Source organism: Harpegnathos saltator, unplaced genomic scaffold (assembly GCF_003227715.2).
Source record: "Harpegnathos saltator strain DR-91 unplaced genomic scaffold, Hsal_v8.6 scaffold219, whole genome shotgun sequence".
Lineage (NCBI taxonomy): Eukaryota > Metazoa > Arthropoda > Insecta > Hymenoptera > Formicidae > Harpegnathos > Harpegnathos saltator.
The window spans coordinates 1,908,489-1,928,450 of record NW_020230005.1 but is presented as its reverse complement, the minus strand read 5'-3'; the positions used below and the strand labels follow the sequence as shown (position 1 = coordinate 1,928,450).

General features: G+C 51.5%; 1 protein-coding gene across 8 annotated transcripts in view; it reads right to left on the bottom strand.

The window, feature by feature from the left end:
* LOC105192538 (nucleolysin TIAR) overlaps positions 1–19,962 on the bottom strand; it is a 472,885-nt gene that overhangs the window by 151,305 nt on the left and 301,618 nt on the right. Inside the window, exon 1 of one of the 8 annotated variants that reach the window (XM_011156736.3) lies at positions 14,767–15,219. The exons of the other annotated variants lie outside the window; for them this stretch is intronic. Within the exon in view, the coding sequence (XP_011155038.1) occupies positions 14,767–14,944 (178 nt within the window). The 5' untranslated portion in view covers positions 14,945–15,219. Of the gene's footprint in view, positions 1–14,766; positions 15,220–19,962 lie in introns of those variants that run through there. 8 annotated transcript variants of the gene reach the window in all.

Genomic DNA, 19,962 nt, shown 5'->3' with positions numbered 1-19,962 from the left:
TTCGAGAAAAAAATTTCTTTTTAAATTTTGGCAAGACAGATCTCTTCGGAATTTATTCAGGATCAACCTCACCCATTGGTGTCGATGATCGGTTGGAAATTCAGGTCTCTAGAGAATTTTCAACCAAAAGATGTCATCTGGCCCCACGTTGTGCGTTGCCAAGCCGCGCGCGCGGCTTGATTACCGACGCGACGCATCTCCGGCGTCGCTCGCGAGACCTGCTGTGTATCGGCGACGACAACTGTGCGAGGGACTAAGGTATATTTGGCTTGAAAACTGATCCCATCTGCACCTCGCTCTCGCATACATACGGATCCAAATCGTTGAACAAACAACTTAATAGCGGAGACAGTAGACCGGTGTGCCGACCTGCATGAATGACTCGATTGCATGCCAGCGAGACGAACGGGATTGTCGTCCCTGAAGAGTAAAGCAATTCCGCGCGAGCACCAGCTTTTCCTATCCAGTATCCTATCAGTATCTGAGTTTCGTTTAAGACGTCTGCCATGTCCCACGAAGGGTGAGCGACTTCTATTTTCAGATAGCCTCCTGAGTAACTTCTTACTCGACGTCGTCGCCTATCTTATTTGTTTCTTTTCTTTTTCTTCCTTTTTTCTTTACCTTCCCTCTTGCCCAGTAATGGGAGACTTTAATCTTCCGGAACAAGATAAATTATTATATCCGTGTTACTTCCGCCTGCGCGTCTCTCTTCGGACAAGTCCATAAGTACACCCGAGTAAAGTGACTATCGCGTTATCGAACCGGTTGTGTCACACGGTGTGCAAGAGCGCTGAGAACTCGACAGTAAGAGCGAGCGGCAGTTATCAAAGTGTATAGGCCAGGTCGCGTACATTCTCCGTACATTTTAACGCGAGATCATTTATGACGATTGCTCGCGGGTTGGTTGGGTTTCCGGCTTGGTTACCGCGATCATCGTGGATTTCTTTCCGACACTTCGTGAACGTTCCAGTTCGCTTCTTCGGGGATAGCGACAAGCAGAAGACTCGTCAGCTTGTCTTCGGCTTGTGAAGAAGCGAGCTGAACTGTTGACGAAACGTCGGGCAAAAATCCACGATGAATGCGGTAGCAAAGCATAAAAGCATCAAATCTCTGCGATGATTCTGAGAGATGACTGATGTCGCGTTGGATCGTTCGCGGCGCGTTTGGACTTTTCGGAAAATCCGACATGAAGGAACCGAGGAATCGCGCGCATCCCTCGCAGCCGGGAATCGCGGAAGGAACGGGGGAGGGGGGGCCTGCCGATCCCATCGATGGAAATCAAGCCTCTCGGTCCGGCGTGACCGAGTTTGAACGGTGCTACGGCCATGCGTGCCCATGACCCTATGAAATTGCCCCGATGAACGCTGTCGCTGCTTTGTCATCGAGATTTCGGTCAATTTGCGGATTACCCTCGATCGCGAATTTTAATAGCGATACCGCCGCCGCTGGCCGATAGCTGTGCACCGCTAGGCACGTAGAACCGCGCGTACACGCGCGTACGTAGCGCACTTACTGCACCCTGTATGCGTCTCCCCCCCTCCCCCTCTCCCCCCTCCTCCTCCGCGCCGCGCCGCGCCGCACCGCGCCACGCCACGCCACGCCACACCGGGGCGGCGCATTATAGATATACACGTCCGCGGGGAATCCCGCTTCAACAAATTTCGTTGGAATTGGAATAAAAGTAATTAGAGACATTCGTGTTGTCCTGTAATTAGCTTGTGTGCGCACTTTCCAGCACGCTACGCCCGACGACTAATGCGATTCTTGTGACAGCGTCGTCCAATTTCATGCCGCAGTATCGCAGCCGGTTATTCCAAGGGACACGAAACGCCGTTTATCTATCCCGTGGAATAAAAAGGGTAAAGTGGTGAGTTCGGGGGATGGGAAACGAACGTGGCGCGCGAGCGAGCGAGCGAGCGAGCCTCTGCTTCTCTCTCGTCATCTTTCTCCTTTTTCTCGAATTTGACCATTTACGGGCGAGGATCGGCTGCGGGCTGGGCTGTTCGCAGCTCGCAACGTATACCCCCCCCCCCCTCGCGAGATCTTGATTAAGATTGACAAAACTTTACGTACATATTCTCTCTCTCCCTCTTTCTCTCTCCCCCCTCCCTTGTTTCTTTCTCTATCTCGTTGTCTCTTGTTAATACGCGCGGCAGAGTCGATTCACTTCGTAAATAACGGAATATCGATAGCTTATAGGCGATGAGGGAAAGCGGTCCCTTTTTCCCCCGCCGCGCCCGCGCCGCGTCGCGAGTAATCTTCAACGGTGTAAATTGATAATAAAACTTTGTTTTCCATTTAACTTGGAGCGAAGTGAAGTTCTCAGCAACTTCCGTCGCGCATCGCGCAACCCGCTAATATTTTACGCAAGTTACGATCCGGAGGTAAAATTATGAAACGGAAAATCCCGCGAAAGGCGTCCTCGGGGGAGGGGAGGGGAGGGGGGGGCGGGAGGTATCTCCGCACTGAGCGTGCGAGAGAGTCATTGGCGAACATCGGTTTGGAACATGCAAATAGATATACGCGAGATATATTAAGGAGCGACTATTGTTTCACGTGCCGTTGCACAGACAACGAGTCTTGCCGAATCGTTCTGAAACTTCGCAACAGCTCCCCCCTCGCTCCCCCGCCACATATCAACGCGCGCTTTTAATCGAACTTCGAACATTGCGACGTGTCTATTGCGAAGGAACGTGCAGCGAGACGTTCTCTCTCCGCGTCTACCCGCTGCAAGATTCGAATTATATCAGCGTCAAGCCAACGTTCGCTTTCTCTCTCTCTCTCTCTCTCTGTTCGCGCGCGCGCGAATAGTCCGACTATTCGTACGCCACCAATACCTGTCTGGCTGCGCTTGCCAAATTGCGATACGTTTTGTTCAATACGTGTAACGCCGGCGAAAGCGATCCAAAGCACACGGTCGTGTCAGGCGGCACGGACTAAATTGGAACTGTCCAAACTTCAACATTCCTTCCGTAATTTGTTGCAAATGGTATGCAAGTCCTGACGTTACCGCGCCCGTGGTTTTCTATGTCGCTCGTAATTTTCGCGAAAGCTCTTTAATTTTCGCGAAGACTTAACGTGTTCGCTCGCCACCGCTGCCGCCGCCGGAGGAGGTGGAGGAGGTGGAGGAGGAGGAGGAGGAGGAGGAGGAGGAGGAGGAGGAAAAGGAGGCGGTGGCGGTGGCGGTGGCGCGCCGCGCGATTTTCACTCGGGCCGCGGTGATTCATGGTCACGTCGCGCCATTGTTTGGCCGCTGTTTATAAATCACTATTAGTTTATAAATAGAACCCGCCGCGCTAATAAAGTTCCCCCGCCCGGCCCGACGCTCATCACGATGTGCATCCGAGCAATTTAAGGTGCTCATAGTCGACCCCGCGCATAATTACTCTCTCCTTCTCTCTCCCTCTCCGCCGGCCGGCGGGCTGCGGCACTCTCGCTCTGTCTCTTTCTCTTTCTCTCGCCGCCCATCACGTCTCGACCTTTAAAGGTTAAAAGAACGGCGGCACGTGAGAATATTCTCCGCTCCGTTGATTTTATAGTGCAAAATATGTCTTAACTCTGGCAGAGAGGCATTACTGCAAAAAAAAAAGAAAAAATTTCGCCCGTAGGAATCAGGGTCAATGCGTTGCTAATGCAGCGCTGCTGGCGTTGCTGAAAGGTAACGACACAGCGGGTCGGAATAAACTTCTCTCCTTTACCGTGGGATCGCGTTATTTTAAAGTTACGCGTGGCCTGGAGAGATTAACATCAACACAATCTCTCTCTCTCTCTCTCTCTCTCTCTCTCTCTCTCTTTCCTTCTCCCCACGTGGTATGTGTGTGCGTGTGTGTTTGCGTGTGAAAAACGAGAACGACAATTGAATATTTTGATATAATCATGCCGCTACGGCGGCATAAAGCCTTCAATCTGGAGCGCTCCACGTACGTAGGAGCGAGCGGACAAAAGGGTGAGACGAACGCGGCGCGGCTCTCCCCTTTCGCATCGTGGACTTTATTCAAGTAACGCGTAGAAATCAATACAAGCTACAGAGCGCGCACACGTACGCGCGGTGATTTAGCGCGTAGTCTCCGAGCAACTTCCATAATAAAGCCCGGTTCTCGTTTTCGAGGCCGGGGTCTCACACACAAGTCGCGGACTTAATTTCACTCGGGATGTTGCGGCTGCCGCTCGACGGCGGCCGAGTCGACGCGGCATCTCGACTCGACTCGACTCCACTCGGCTCTCTCGGCGCTACGATGACGCCGCAAAAGCGGAAAGGAACAAAACACGGTCAGGACCGATTGACATTAATTGCATAGCTTCGATGGGCGTCGAGAGGTCGACCCCTCCCTCCCCCCCCCCATTCCTGGATATCATTGACAAAGACAGCTTAATCCGTTCCGCGCTATCGGGCGGGTCGCTCGTGCGACGAATGACAATGGCGGTAGATAACAATGGGTCGAAAAGGAAGGTGGGAGAATTGTCCAGAGCGCTGCGACTGGAAGGAAAGACCGGGACTTGCCCAAGAAAAATCGCCGACGGGTCACTCGTGTAACCCGCGGACCAAGCCGTCGCTGCCGTCGTTCGGATTCAGAGCGGGGTTGAAGGTGGATGGTTACGCTGTCGGGAAACGGCTTCCCGAGGCTGCCGCATCGCTTGATGTAGCAGAAGCTGCCGGGGCCGCCGAGGAGGAGGAGATGTCTTCCCTTGGAAATTAAAGAAAGGCCGCCGAGCATGGAAAACGTGCAGAGAGAGAGAGAGAGAGAGAGAGAGAGAGAGAAAGCGAGAGAGAGAGAGAGAGAGAGTGAGAGAGAGTGAGAGAGCGGGTGTGGGCGCGAAACCGCGTTGAACATCGAGAGAGGATTAAATAGCAAAATATCACTCAGAGCGGTGCACTGAGCGCGCGTAGCTTGCAAGCTCCGGTATTTGAGAGAGAACGATGGCTACTACGTGACCGAAATATTTACCTTCGGACTTTCGGAGGAAGAAAGAGGGGGAGAGAGAGAGAGAGGAGGGGGGGAGAGGAGAGAACGCGGGCGCGAGCAAGAGGGACGACGAAGGAGAACGGAAGAGAGTGAGGAAAGGGCGAGAAACTACCTGCTCGACCCTGAAATATATAGAGAAAATAACGTTCCCGGTCTAACGAGAGGACCTTGACCATTAACGTGCAGTTCCCGTTGGAGACGTGAATTTAGTTTTAAAATCGTGATCGAATTATTGGCGCATCGATGTGGAAAACCGAGTCCCGGGGTGGCTTGACAAATAGGGGTTTCCAACTTTCCGAAAGTAGCACACAATTCGGCTCTCGCCGATGCGAGAGAGAGAGAAGGAGGGAGGGAGGGAGAGAGAGAGAGAGAGAGAGAGAGAGAGAGAGAGAGAGAGAGAGAGAGAGAGAGAGAGAGAGAGAGAATGGGACGGAAAAATTGTTGAAATTCGCGCGACTAGCGAAATGTCTCGCCGCGCACGTAGACGCATATTGTTTAACGAACAAAGCGATTAATATTTGATCAGCTGGCCAAGAGTGTGTTGGCGAGATGTGTCGCGAGTACCGATTCGCGTCCATCTGCATTACGCTCTGAGGGAGTTTCGCGAGAGCGCGGCTCTACCGGGTGTACTTGATGTATATATCGGGCGAGAAGCGTAGCGATCGCGCTAGCCCGCGGCTAGCCGCTACCGGGAGAGAGGACAATGTGTGGAATTATGGCTACTTTTCCACTCTCGGATGTGGTAATGGTGACGGTTTGTCAAAGACGCGCGGCGGATCGCGCGGCGACTTGTTAAGATCCCGTAGTAGTAAACCCGCTATCTTCTCGCCGGTCTTATCTCGCTACGTAGCCTCGTAGTTATACCCCCGCCGTCTACATTTTACAACGCTCCATTAACGGCATACTCGCGCTAAAACGCGCCGGCCTTCCGTCCTCTCCACTTTTTTTCCCCCTTTCTTTTTGCCGGTCTGTCTCCTCTGTTTTTCTCGTTTCCGTTTCGCGGTTCTCAAGAGAGAAATCTCATTTCCCCGCCTCGCGACGTAACCGACCCGCATTTTCACCTTTAACGAGCATCGCGAAGAATAACGTAACGCGCTAAATTAACAATTAAGACCTAAACGGCTGGTAATTAAGCGACGACGCTGGCAAGAACAGCCGAGGCGGGAGGAAACGAATCTGCTGGATGCAGCGAGCTGCGGGAGATTCCGCTAAGTTCGCCAAGGGATAAAAGAGGTAGCATAAGTAGAGATGAATGAGGGACGCAAAGGAGAATGGCGAGAGGATGAAAGGGGCGGGGAGGGGGGCAAGCCGAGAATGCGCGGGGGAGAAGGTGGCGGCAGGACGAATTTGTCGAAGGACGAAGGGAAACCCATGAAACGGAAATTGCGGACGGGGAAGTTCTCGAATGATTTTCGAGAAAGGAGTGACTGAAAGTTTAACATATCAAAGGTAGAATATGTCGCACGGATCGGCCCGTCAACGTTTCTTTGCTCTTTGACATGCGCATTCTACGAGTACGTGACGTTTATATGGAATAACTTGCGCGTTTACGCCGCGTAATATAAGCAGTAATAATAATAATAATATTTACCGCGCGTCGCGCGAAAGAGAGGGTTTGTTCGTCGTTGTTGGCGGAAGGGTATTCCGACAGGTGAGGCCGACTCGCGAGAAATCCATTTTTACCGGGAAGTGTCGCGTTTCGCAAAAAAAGCGAACTCCCGCGTGGAGTTGCGTCGTAAGTTCCGCGCACAAAGCGAACGTTATCACGGCGAACGTTCTTCCGCTCGATCTTCGTGGAGGGACGCGTATAATTCGCTTGATTTCGCTCAAATAAACACGATTAACAGGGCGCGACTGCGAGATCACCAGGAAGAGAGAGAGAAAGAGAGAGAGAGAGAGAGAGAGAGAGAGAGAGAGAGAGAGAGAGAGAAATACCGGAAAAGATCGTCGTTCCTGACGAAAGACGTCGCAGCCGTCGAGCGTTGCGCGCGGGGAATCGCGCGCGGTTCGGCGCGTGAAATTTTGATGCAGTCAAATGAGATTTCCCTTGTGCGCGCGAGTCGCGGTGAACGCGCTAAGCAGGATGTTAGTCAATAAGAGTACGCATCGAGACAGAATCGAAAGCGGTCTCTCGATAATTGAGTCGCGGTGTCTATTGACGCGTCGTCGGCGCGTCAATCAATAGCGCGCGTACGAAAGTTTCCGTTTAGCATACCAAAACATTTTGCTGTTTACGCCAGTCGCGAGTTCTCAGACCGATATTGATTTTCCACGTCGATACCGCGCGCGCGCTCGCCCGCCCGCCCGCCCGCCCGCCGCCCCGCGGCTTCCGAAGGGCGCCGCGGCTCTATTTTGGATGTAAAAAATGACCGGCGGCAGTTAGGAGCTTAATTTCACATCTCATAAAATCGCTGAACGGCGGCTGCGGCCCCGCCGACGACGATCTGCCATTATATCAAGTGAAACTCTGCCGCTGAAAAATGGCTTCGGCGTCCTCCGGTTGTTACTGTTGCGCGTGAATAATCTTCCGCGCGTTTCCCGTACGCGGAAGGAGGACCGTCCCGTAAATACCGTGAGCGGCGTGTAAGTTGCGGGCGTCGCGCGGCAAGTCGCTTGCGCAAGTTATTTCTTCAAGCTCGGCCGCATAACTCGTGTTGTGCGAACAGCGTGGAACAATTAATCGCGACGAGAGCAGCCGTTACGCGTTCTTACGTCGCGCTTGCAACGCGCATGCATTCGGCAAAGCAATCGGCTGTAATGGCCCCGCGATCTGCTCGAACATTGGCGCTGCGCGCTAATTAGATGCGCGTGACGTAACGCGCGCGCGGAAAAAAGCTTTGACACGTTTCGACCGGTCGTTATTATGTATTCGCCGTAATTGCGACGTGAAAGTGCCGCGTCACTGCGAGGGCGTACGTCGTCGTCGACGTCGCGTCGATAACCCGACGAATCGCCGCGGAAATTGCTGCACGACGATATGTGCCATGGCCGTCGCACGTTCGCGAGACCGCGTCGATAGGCGCGCGGCATATTGTCAACGGATTTCAGCGTGATGCGAGTCACGCGTGCTCTTATTTTTACGACTCTATTATTTCATCCAGCTCGTCGATGGTCGCTTTTCGCGTGGGACGCGCGTTGTACGCGCTGGCAGGGCCAGGTATAAAGGGACGTCCGCGGGTCTCTCGCGCCCGTGAAATCCCGAATTCCTCCGGCCCGGCCGGGAAGTAATAACGAAGAAATATTATGTGCAGCTCTTTTTATCTTAACGGGGGAATAATTTTTTTCTCTTCTTTTGGGGGATCCCTTGTATCTTACACAAATACGTTATGCAAAGCAATTTTGAGGAGGTAACCCGGGGGAGAGGGGAGGGGGGGGCGGCGGCGGCGGCATCCCCGTGGGAGTAATTCGGGCTTGACCTCGCAAATATCCGCGAGTATGTGTATAAAATGTGCCCGCACGGAAATTGGATTGTTATTTTAAAACGTACAGAGAGCGGTGTACAGAAAGTAAATCGCGCGCCCTTGTTGCTGTTATTTGGCCGCAATAATTTTCCGGGAGTTTCGTGTTGTCCCCTCGCTGCTCTCTCCCTCCCTCCCTCCTCTATCGCTTTAAATATGACATGGATGTACAACTTATTTGAAATGTACATTAAATACAGCGAAAACGTAAAAGTCAATTTTACGCATTGATAAACGAGTGAAAATAAATTTTACATCGTACATGGAAATTTCATTTTACACGTACGCACACAGCGCGCGCGCGCGCGCGTGCGTGTAAAATAAATAAATTTTATTTGCAACATTATACTCGTACGTCGTCAACGATCGCGCTAAAATCGGCGTGAAAATTCGCACTCACTGCGATTCTCGCGTGCGCGTCCGCGCGAGAAAGCGTTCTTCTCGGCGCTGCGGGCGAGAGCCGAGCTGACGCGACCGCGAGAGTCGTGACAATCGCGCAACCACGTTATTATTGCATCCACGGCAGAACGATATCCAGCGGGATTACGACGATTGCACAAATGCCGTGAAGTCCCGGGGCTTCCAAGTAGCGCGGCGCGACTGCTCTCACCTGCGGAGGTGATTGGCAGATCGCCGGTGGGTGGTTAACAAGGTATTGTTTCTGTAATCAGACGCGATGCTTTACGAGCGACCTTCGCGACTCACTTGTTCGTTTTAATTAAGATAAAGACAGGCGGGCGGATAACAGAGGCACACCGGGGCCTTGACGCGGCGACGGCGGATTCTGCGTAACATCGATCCGCGTCGCGATCGGTTAATCCGTTCAAAACTGACGAACGTTTAATGGCCGCGCGTCATCAACCGCGGAATATCGCCGCGTGCGCGACGACCCAAAATTGGCGACGGAGCGGCGCGAGTTTCTCACAAGTAACACTACCCAATTGTCACTCACCGATTCCAATGAAATTTGGTATGCACGTAGAGCATTGAAAAATATTGAATACCTGTTTTTTTTTATATCGGCTGACAACGTATTTAAGGGTGGAAATCACCCCTTGATCCTTGAACATGAAAGCACTATTTCAACCCTTTACTACATACTACATGTGATTATCGTTAAACTTGTTCTTCCATTGAATTAGTCAGTAAGGGGTTTTTAGGGTCGCTGATTACAGATCTGGAGATAAAATTATTCAAAATTCAAGATGGCGGACCCCATATGGCGGACCGAAATTGTAAAAAGATGGCTGATTCAAACCAACTTTGGTATCTGGAGGATTTTGGGGCCTCTAATTACGAATCTGAGGTTGGAAGTCAAAATATAATTCGTTTGTCGCACTTTATTATTATTATTATTATTATTATTATTGTAATGTGTTTTACTTGTAAGATTTTTAAGAAGGTTTACTGTAAACTTTCAAGGATATTATATAAATTTTCTGGACGTTAAGATCAATGTTTTGAACATTAATAGGTTTTTTGCTGTTCAAGTCCAGAATTTAGATAAATAATATAAATGAATATGTACAAATATATAAATAAATAGAATATAAATAAATGAATAAATATAAGGTATAAGAGATCAAGATATCTATATCTATATCTTATCAAGATACGTCAGAATATCATTACATATTCCGCTCGGATACTGACGGATAATAATCTTTTGGAACTGACGCGACAGGTCAATTTTGAATATCGATTCACTGTTAAATTCAGTAAATGTAATTGCCTGAGGCAATATCATCCTTCACTAGTTAAATTTCGATCTGTCATATTGCGTCATATTCCATCATCTTGAATTTTGTAATTTTATCTCCAGATTCATAATTAAAGGCCCCAAAAACCTCCAGATACCAAAGTTTGATTTGAATCAGCCATCTTTTTAGAATTTCGGTCCGCCATATTGGATCCGCCATCTTGAATTTTGTAATTTTATCTTTTAGATTCGTAATCAGCGACCCTAAAAACCCTGTACTGACTTACTAGGTCAATGGAAGACAAGTTTGACGGAAATCACATGTAACATGTATAAAAAGTTGAAATGGTGCTTTCATATTCAGGGATCAAGGGGTGATTTCCACCATTAAATACGTCGTCAGCCGATATAGAAAAAAAACAGGTATTCAATATTTTTCAATGTTCTACGTGCATGGCAAATTTCATTGGAATCGGTGAGTGACAGTTGGGTAGTGTTACTTGCCAATAAATTAACCGGTCGAGCGCTTCGTGTCTCGTCGACGCCGTTGTCTTAATTTATAAAATTAATATATGCGCCTCGTGTATAATTTACAGAATGACAGAGAGAACAAAAATATCGCGTACAATGTCGAGATGTGTAAAAAGAGAGAAACCAACGGCGGGTCGTCCCGTTCAGATTATTATTAATCCTCTCTGCCGTTTAATTGACAACGCAAGCATTTCGAGATTTCACGCAGCGGCACGTAAAACGCGCGCGCGCGCCTTTCGGCTGCATCGCATACGCATTTCGTTTCGGCATGCAGGCGCCAAAGCTGTAAGTCCGCGAGAAATCGATCGATGCGCCTCGCGCGCGCGTTCGTGAGAGTTATGCGGGAAAAAATTGCACGTTCGGAGGGTATGACAGTGGCCGATGACGGGCGGAATAACGACAGCACGCGCGCGATACATCGCCGGGAAATTGTACAATAATAATTATACGAGTGTGTGCCGGTGAATAATTTGGCATCTGCCAGCATTTACGATGCATTCGTCCGCCTCGAACAGCGCTGGCGTGCACACAAACAAACACACACACACACACACACACACGGCATATTACATGAGATTTTGCGAGGAGGCAAGCGTGAACATTCGTATGTCGAGGGAACGGGCTGTTTGCAACGGAAAATTTGCGCCGGAGAGATCGCGCAGAAGAATCCAAGATGTCTCTCACCAGGACACTGCGACGGACACTGAGAGATCCGTCTTCAAAATCATCGTATCGCGGGGATACGCGCGAAATTCCTCCGACGCGCAATTGTGCGTCCTCGCGCTTGCGCGTTCGTTTTTTATTCTCCTCCCGCTGAAAGGTCGGCGAACCGACACTGCTGCGGCGGCATCACTTTTATGGCGTTATGGCAATCGATGAGTAAGCCGGGGCAGCAGGTCTTTCGAGAGACGTATAATAATCACGGGGTAGATTAGAGCCCCGACAGCTGTGGCGCAACGACAGAGGGTGTGTCCGTTGTGAGAAAGTCCCATTGAGAAAATAAGTAGGCCGGCGAACGCGTATTGAAAAAGTTTGCAGACATTTCGCTTCCTGTCGTCGACCGGCGCGCGGTATGCATTCGGTATTACGCGGCGGATCCCGCGAGAGTTCTTTCGCAAATGAGCGGCCATTCTAACTGGCCGCAAATTGTTTTTGCATGTAATTACATTTGGCGTCAATTCGCGATGCAAGCGGAAACACGTTGCTGCTTCTCCGTCTCTCTCTCTCTCATTCGTTTTGATACAGAATTGTACCATCATGGATCATGACCCGCGTAATTATTTTCGTCGGAGGCAAAAAGTGACAAGGGGGAAAAAGAAGGCGCGAGTGATCAAAACGATACTTTCTATTTATCAATGTGAGAGCGCGACACCTGCAAATTAGCGCGATTCGTCTCTCGGATATCACGACTCATCTCCAGCCGCGCTGGAACCGGACCGACGCGCGCGCGAAGTAAAAAGATTGATGACGTGTCCCCGATCCGTGTATACCCTCGCGGAACGGGCAGCGATGCAAAATCTTTCATGACTCGCTAATGTTTTGTAACAGTTCTTGTTCTGGCACAAACGTTGATAGATCGTTTCATTGACCAGCGACGAGATGAAGCTCGTCCGTCGTTCGCGAGAAGAACGATCGGCGCGCGATCGGGACGCGATAGAGAGACGAATGAAAAAAGAGCGAGCGGGAAAAAGCGAGAAAGAGAGAGAGAGAGAGCCAGGGAGGGAGGGAGGGAGGGAGGGGGGGAGAGAGAGAGAGAGAGAGAGGGCGAGGGAGAGAGCGCGATGGGCGGTGGAATGAGAGAAGAAAATCGTGGCGAGGTTGGTGAAGCGACGGGGGTAGTAGAGGGTATCTGCCTATTATTCACGCGCGAGATAGGTCGACGGGTGGGGGTTGATCTAGCTCGATCTATGAGAGCTCGGGGGTGAGGCCAGACTTAGAAAGGTGGGTTAGGGGTTCGTGGCGAATTCTTATAAATCAAAACAGACACGCTATCCCGTCTCATAGGGTGTTTCCACCCTTTCTCGCGCCGCGCGGCATCTATGCCTTCTTACTTCCTCACCTGCCGTCGGCCGTTGGAAGTAAAGGGAAAGGAAGGAAATAAAATATGACAAGGGGCGCGAAAGTAGGTGTCGGCTAGGGCTTAGGGGGCGAAGGGGAGAAGCGCGCCCCGACATCCCGAATGTCGATGTAATATTAAGTTTGTCGCGTATTATCTCGCGCTATCTATCGGTATCGTCGGTCGATGGCGAATATCCAGAGAGAGAGAGAGAGAGAGAAGGATAAGAGAAAAAAGAAACGTCTCTTGGCGTGAGACGTCAGGGGACGTTTATACGCGATTAACGCGAAGCCACGAATATACAAACGTACACATGCGCGCGACACCGACGAGAGTCGCTCTTTCCCGTTGACGAGATTAAATAAGTAATCGCGCCGTATAATCGCATTTTTCTCCTCATTTGCTTCAAGCGACGCAGTTGGATTCCAATCTCACGCGAGTGTGACTACACGTGACACAAAGAAGCCGCGTCGCGGAAAGTTACGGAAAAGCGGCAATCGTGTGAGGAACGAGGATTCTCGCGCGACGCAGCGAGACATTCGCGCTGCCCTCCGCGAGAGATCAGCCGAAGCCATAAAGTGGAGAAAGAGGCGTGACCTCGAATTACGTTACTAACCATCGCGGTATTAGTCCGTGACGCGATACTGTAGGCACCGTAGACACGTACGGCTACACATCGATGCAGCTCGCAGCAGCGAGCTGAAAACAGTTTACAGCACGCATCGGCGCAGCTTAAGGTTATGCCGCCATTTTGCGAATAATGCACGCCGCACTCGCGCGCTCTTACGCCGCCATTTCTCTGAATAAGACATCAGCCTTGGACGTATTTCGCTAGTGAATATTTAATGTTATCGATATTGCCTTAAAAGTCGTTTGTGCGGAAACCGGCGCGAGAGAGACTGTCGAGCGTAGCGCGCGCGCGCGCGCTGCGCCCGACTTCGCGCGATTGATGCGAATTTTTCGAGAACGCCACGCTTCGCGCCGACCTCGTCTGTCTGGCGAATTAAAGATGCAGGCGGCGCAATCGCGCCCTAGACCGCGCGGAGAAATACGACGGCGTCGTCGTCGGCGTCGGCGGGCGAGGCGCGCGCGCGCGAGCGTTTCCTCGCATTACACCGATGCAATTAAGAATATCGTAACCCTGAATGCAACCCAGCGCCGTGTAATTACACGCCTGCGCTCCTACGTGACGCGGCGCGCAACGAATGCACCCTACCTAAATATATCCCTTCGAGATACGAATTTTCGCGCATTTCGGACGGTCCGGGTTGTTGGTGCACGTGCGGTACGCGATCACCCGACCGCCCGAGAATCGTCCTGATAATGTTAACAAGAATCTTCTCCCGCGTTGAAATCGCGCTGTGTCTTTTTATTCTCCCGCGCATCCGGCCGCCCCTAATCTAGCCCGTTCTTTCGCCGCGCGGCTGTGTGTGTCAGTTGGTCCTAATCGGCTCGAAACATGCAACCGGAAAGATCCTGCCGTTAACTGTCCGAACGGGCTCTCATATTTTAGTAACGACGGAAAACGATCCGGCTATTTTTGCGTCCGACGCCCAATATCTCATGGAACTGACGGTTAGAACGTGTCCTCCTACGGCGGTCTCTCCTGATTTACATGTGATTTATTTCGTGCAAAGTCAACCGGCCGCATTTATTCCGCCAGAACAGCAGCCGAACGCGAGCGCGCGCTCCAGCGATCATTTTTCTTCGTGTTTTATAATTAAAACCGATCCCTCGCCGTCGGTGATTGGCGCGCGACGCCGACGGCAGCGGCACCGGCGAGAAGGGAGGAGAGAAAGAGTCTGAGAAAGACCCGTGAAACAATTTACTAAATATCCCGTCGTCGCATTATTACACGTCACACTCCCCCCCGAATCACGAATCCTTGGCGACTCACCCGGCCGCGCGGGGCCGGGCCGGGGAGAATTTAATTGCTGAAGACGCGGGGGGAAATGGAGGGAATCGGGCATCTGCCGTCGCGCCACACACAGTGCGAAAGCACCGCAGCAGTCGCACACAGAAAAACGGAGAAACGCAGAAAGGACGAAGAAAACTTACGGGGGTTCTGGACGTGCACGGGAGACGGAGGGTTGGTTCGCGTGACGACCACCGGAGGAGGCATCTTGGCGTGCAAGGCGGCGAGGCATGAGTTCGCCACGTCGTAGATGAGATAAGCACCGTAGTATCGGCCCGCACTGCCCATTTTCAATTTATTCTTACCGGGTGCAACCGCCATTTTCGCGTATCACGGCCGCAGATACAGCCGCATCCACCTGGCGCACCGATTACCACTTCCTCCCTCTCACTGCACTCTCCCCCTCCCACCCTCACACTCGCCCGTGATGATCGACCGCAATTATCTGGCCGGACCACCGATCAGATTAGCAGCCGTGCACACTGAGTCATCGCGACCTCAACCTTACGAGTATCCTCATGATACGTGCACGTACTTTGTCGTCCTCCTACGCTCGACGCGATACGCGTATCATTTGTTACCGTCTCTCTCTCTCTCTCTCTCTCTCTCTCTCTCACACTCTCACTCTCCCTCTCTCTCTCTCTCTCTCTCTCTCTCTCTCTTGTCGTAACATGAATATCACATCCTCGTTAGGGATAGCGCGGTGTGCGCTGCGAAGCTGGGCTTTTGAGCACAAATTGCGGACGACCGCGACTCCTGATGCGAATATACATCGCGAATCTGCCAGATATACATCGCAAAGAAACATGCACGTAAGAACGTATATGGCTGCGAGAATCTCTCAAATATGCGTGGCCGAGGAGGAGAGAAAAAGTCGTAGTCTTGATGAGCTCACTGCGGTGCGCTACGTGCGACGGGAGGACAGAATGTTATATCGTGGAATGTTATATCGTGGAATATAATCAAAGGACCGTGTGACGATGAGACTTGGTTTAACACCGGCGTACGACCAGATCTCGAACGCGTCCGGCGCGATGCGAGAAATCTTGGCGATTCTTGGCGAACCGAAACACGCGACGTCTCGCATCTTCGCGCGACTACTTAAACGGCATTGAGACCGTGAAGAGATCAAGCACCAGCTTCAAAGCGTCGGCACCCACCCATTCCTCACGATCGCCCAGAGAGCGCGGACACTCGTCGAGGATCTTAGAGCGGGACGAGTGTGCGACTTTTTTTTCCGTCTCTCTCTCTCTCTCTCTCCTCTCGCGCGCGCGCGCCCGCGCGCGCACCGTTGAGTTACTTTGGCGAACTTGCAGCACCGATTACAGCACCTTTCCCGATCGTTAATCCTCCCTCGCGCAGGTCGGCTCTCGTGGGCGGCTTAAATAATCGACATTGCTCAGCGGATCACACGCACGGCGGCAACGACTCCCCCCGACTAATCACGGCCGAGCAGCACTTGGAACTAATTATCCGGGCGCGCGCAAGTATTCCGTCGTTGCATTCTCGTGATGAAGCACCGCCACTGATTTCGATACTGCTCCTCGCGGACGCGGCGGGGCCACGATACACGCCACGACGGGTCGGCGGTCGGGATCGGTGGGCTGGGCAGCCGAACGGAAACGGTGCGGTTCCGCGGACCGGAAGCCTGGACCGGAAGCGTCACGAGTCAACGGGCGCCTCTCTGATTGCGCACGCCGCACAGTCGCGGTTAGCTAGATAAAAACGCCCGTGTACACCGCTTACGCCAAGTCTGGCAGAGAGAAAGAGAGAGAGAGACAGAGAGACAGAGAGTGAGGAGGGGAGGAAGGGAGGAGGGGAGAAGAAGAGAGGGAGCGAGCAGAATCGTTGATTGTGCGAGCAGCAATGCGAGCCTGTCGGCGATTTCTCGCGAAGCCGTTGCCTCCGGACGACGAAATTGGATTTCTTCGTGGCGTCCGTAAGGAACGCTCGTGTTTAATAAACGTTACGTTCCCGCGGCCCGGCCCCGTTTGGCCGGGCTTTTTAATTGGCGAGCTGCGCGCGCGCGTGCGCGCTGACTTCATATTGGAGCAATAGGAATAATAACTACCGTCGGCGATATATTATCACGCCGCGCTTCCCGGAAGCTTGATACGAGCGCTACATAACAATAGACGAAAACGGGTCGCTTTAGTCGGTCAATTTCGCGGCGGGTTTATCGCGGGGAGGGAGCGGGGGAAGCCGCGACTGCTATTAGAAGCACATAAAGATACCGCGCGCTGAAAGCGCTGACTCGTCCGGATTTTTTCCACACCAGGCGGAATTATGCCGTGCATCGATATTATCGCCAGCGGAGGAATATCGGAGGGAAAAAAGAATGTTTACGTAGAAACAGTCGTGATGTTTTCGAGGCGCGCGGCGCGAGCGGTACGAGAATATTATTAATGCGGCGTGAATAAACGAAAATTGGCCGGTCGTTAAAAAGCCATTTGATACGCTTGTTTGATATGACTGCAGTTTAACGGAACGACAGCCGGTGTCCCGCGAAAGAATGAGGATAACATCATCAACAATAATAATAATAATGATAATATTAATAATAATAATAATCATAATAATAATAATGTCGATCGTGGCGCAGAGTGATAATAATTGCGTGTAATTCCCGGCGGGAGAGCCGCGTTTGCTTCGTTATGAGATGTAATTTCACATTAACGTCTTTGCGCCTATAAATCTAATCTCGTTTTATCGCGTCGCCGCGACTCGCAGGCGCTGAGAGAGTCATGATGCACAGTTCATGCGGAATCATGAGAATCGGCCTGTATTGATTTTCGAGGCGTTACACTGTATTGTTCAAATTTTAAGTAGCTTGGCGCCCGGCCAAAACCGGCTACCGTCTATAAATCCGCGTATTTGTTCACGCCGCCTTGCATTTGTTAATGTTACTTATTCGCGGCCGTGCGCGCGCTCTCGTGGCATTCCCGTTGGTAAATCGCCCGGGCTGTTTACTTTTGCGATTGTCAAAAAATTATAAATGTCGTTGTTCACGTGCTTGTTCACACACACACAGAGAGAGAGAGAGAGAGAGAGAGAGAGAGAGAGAGAACGCCCCCGAAAAAGATGCTAACCCGTTGTACGAATATTTCGAGATTTGTCGTCATGTATAATTCCGATTAACCGATAAACGCGATATAATCTACGATATAATCCTATTAAAACGATTTATGCTCTTAAAACAGACCCGATCGTACATCACGAGGCGCAATTAATAAATCCGTAAATTACATTGCGATGTTGCAACGCGGGAATAGAGCGTTCGCTCTTTTTCTCTTTCTCTGTCTCTCTCTCTCTCTCTCTCTCTCTCTCTCTCTCTCTCTCTCTTTCTCCCTCTATTTCTCTCTCTCTCTCTCTCTCTCTCTCTCTCTCTCTCTTTCTCTCTCTCTCTCTCTCTCGCTCTCCCTCTTTTTTCTTTTTTAACGAATTTTCTGCAGCGGGAACAAAAATAACGCGACGTGAATCAAAAAGCCCCCATTTAAAGCCAAAACGCAATAACGCGCGGCCAGTTTCGGAACGATAATCGCCGTGATCCGAAATTACGATGTTTTCCGGGCAGACGATATTTTACTCCGCCGGTCTTTTGACAACAAAGCGTTTTTGTTTGTACCTTGACGTGTGCGTTATGCCCAAGGCAAAACAGGCAACATTAATCCGAACCGAATAGTAGATGCGCTTTGTGGCGCGTGCAACTGTTGCGCCGGGTAGACGCAACGTCGGATTGCCTTATAAAAAATTTAATTGCAGTTCCAAAATAATCTACACACACGCACGCGACACACGCGCGCGCGCGCGCGCACACACACACACACACACACACACACACACACAGACGCACACGCGCGCGAGCCGTCGCCCGGTCGTTTGTTCCGCGCTTTCCGTTTTTATATCTCCCGCAGTCGACCGTCCGTTCCGTCTTCAATAATTAATACGTTCATATCCGGTTATGCGGATGCGTTCTACGCGCATTCCCTATGCATTCTCCCGCTGCGCACACTCTATCCAAATGGTCATCATCGCCGGATCCGCGCGCACCGCCGTATGCTGATCATTACCAACTGAAACCGGCGCTTCCGCAAACAATAGGCATCGTCGTACGGTTATGCTTGAGCTATCGCGCCCGCGCAATTATCGGAATCGATTATCTATCGGATGGAACCGCGCGCGAGATCTCCGGCTGGCACGGGCGCGGCGGGGAGGCGGGGGAGGGGACTGGTTTGCGTAAATGTGTCGGACGCACTGGACGCACACACTGGCGGCGAGACTTGACTCGGCGCGGCTAACGAGATTTCGCCGCGTCCGGCACGCGTTGCGGAAACGGTCAAAGACGCACTGCGGCCGCACGCGCTCGCGTCGCCGAAGACGCACCTTGCCGACGTGCACCGACGACGGGCTTATCGCTATCATGGGCGAGCGAGCGAACGAGCGAGCGAGCCGTGTGCGCGTGACACCATGCGTGTGTGTGTGTGTGTGTGTGTGTAAACACACAGGCAACATCGCCGGCATAATTAACGTATCGCGAGCGCATACGTAATTGTCCCTCCACCCTGCGCTCCTCCCTCCGCCTGCACTTCGTACCGAGCGACGGGGAAAATGTGACAGTCGCATGCGGAAGAAACAAAGAGCTCTCCGCATCGACGTATCGTAATCCGGCAAACGGTCGAAATAAAGCAACGACGGACTGGAACGCGGGACGCATTCCAGTCCCGCGCTCCCTATCGCGCGCCGCGACTCTGTCTCGATATAGGTCGACTTTCGCTCGCACACTTTTACGTGTTATCGCGGAATACTTGCAAATGTGGAGAACGTCAGTCGCGTAACGCAAAGTTTTCTAATAAGAACTTTTCTCCTTTATAATAGACGCGAGCGAAAGATTGCTTTCTCTTTCTCTCCGCTTCTCTCCCTCTCCCTCCCTCTCTCTCTCTCTCTCTCCCTCTCTCTCTCTCTCTCTCTCTCTTTCCCTTCGTGTAGTGTGTGGAGAAAGCTCGGTGCTAGGTTTGCTTGTTGGTTCATACAGGTGGAGAGATAAAACTCACGCGCGCGCTGCGGTTTCGGATCGAAGGGGGAACTGGGTGGGGAAAAGTGAACGCGTATCGAAGCGCGCTCTGCGGAATTAGCGATAGCGTAAAATTAATTCACGCACGAGGCGGATCTAACGAACGATTTCGTTTCATCCGCATCACGGGACTTCGCGATAGGAGGGTTGCCAGATGGCCGGGATTCTCGGGAATGTCCCGGAATTCTTAAGCTTGTCCCGTATTCAGGAATTTGAGTCTTCCGTCTCGGAGAATTAGAATTTCAACAAAATCATAATCATAATATTC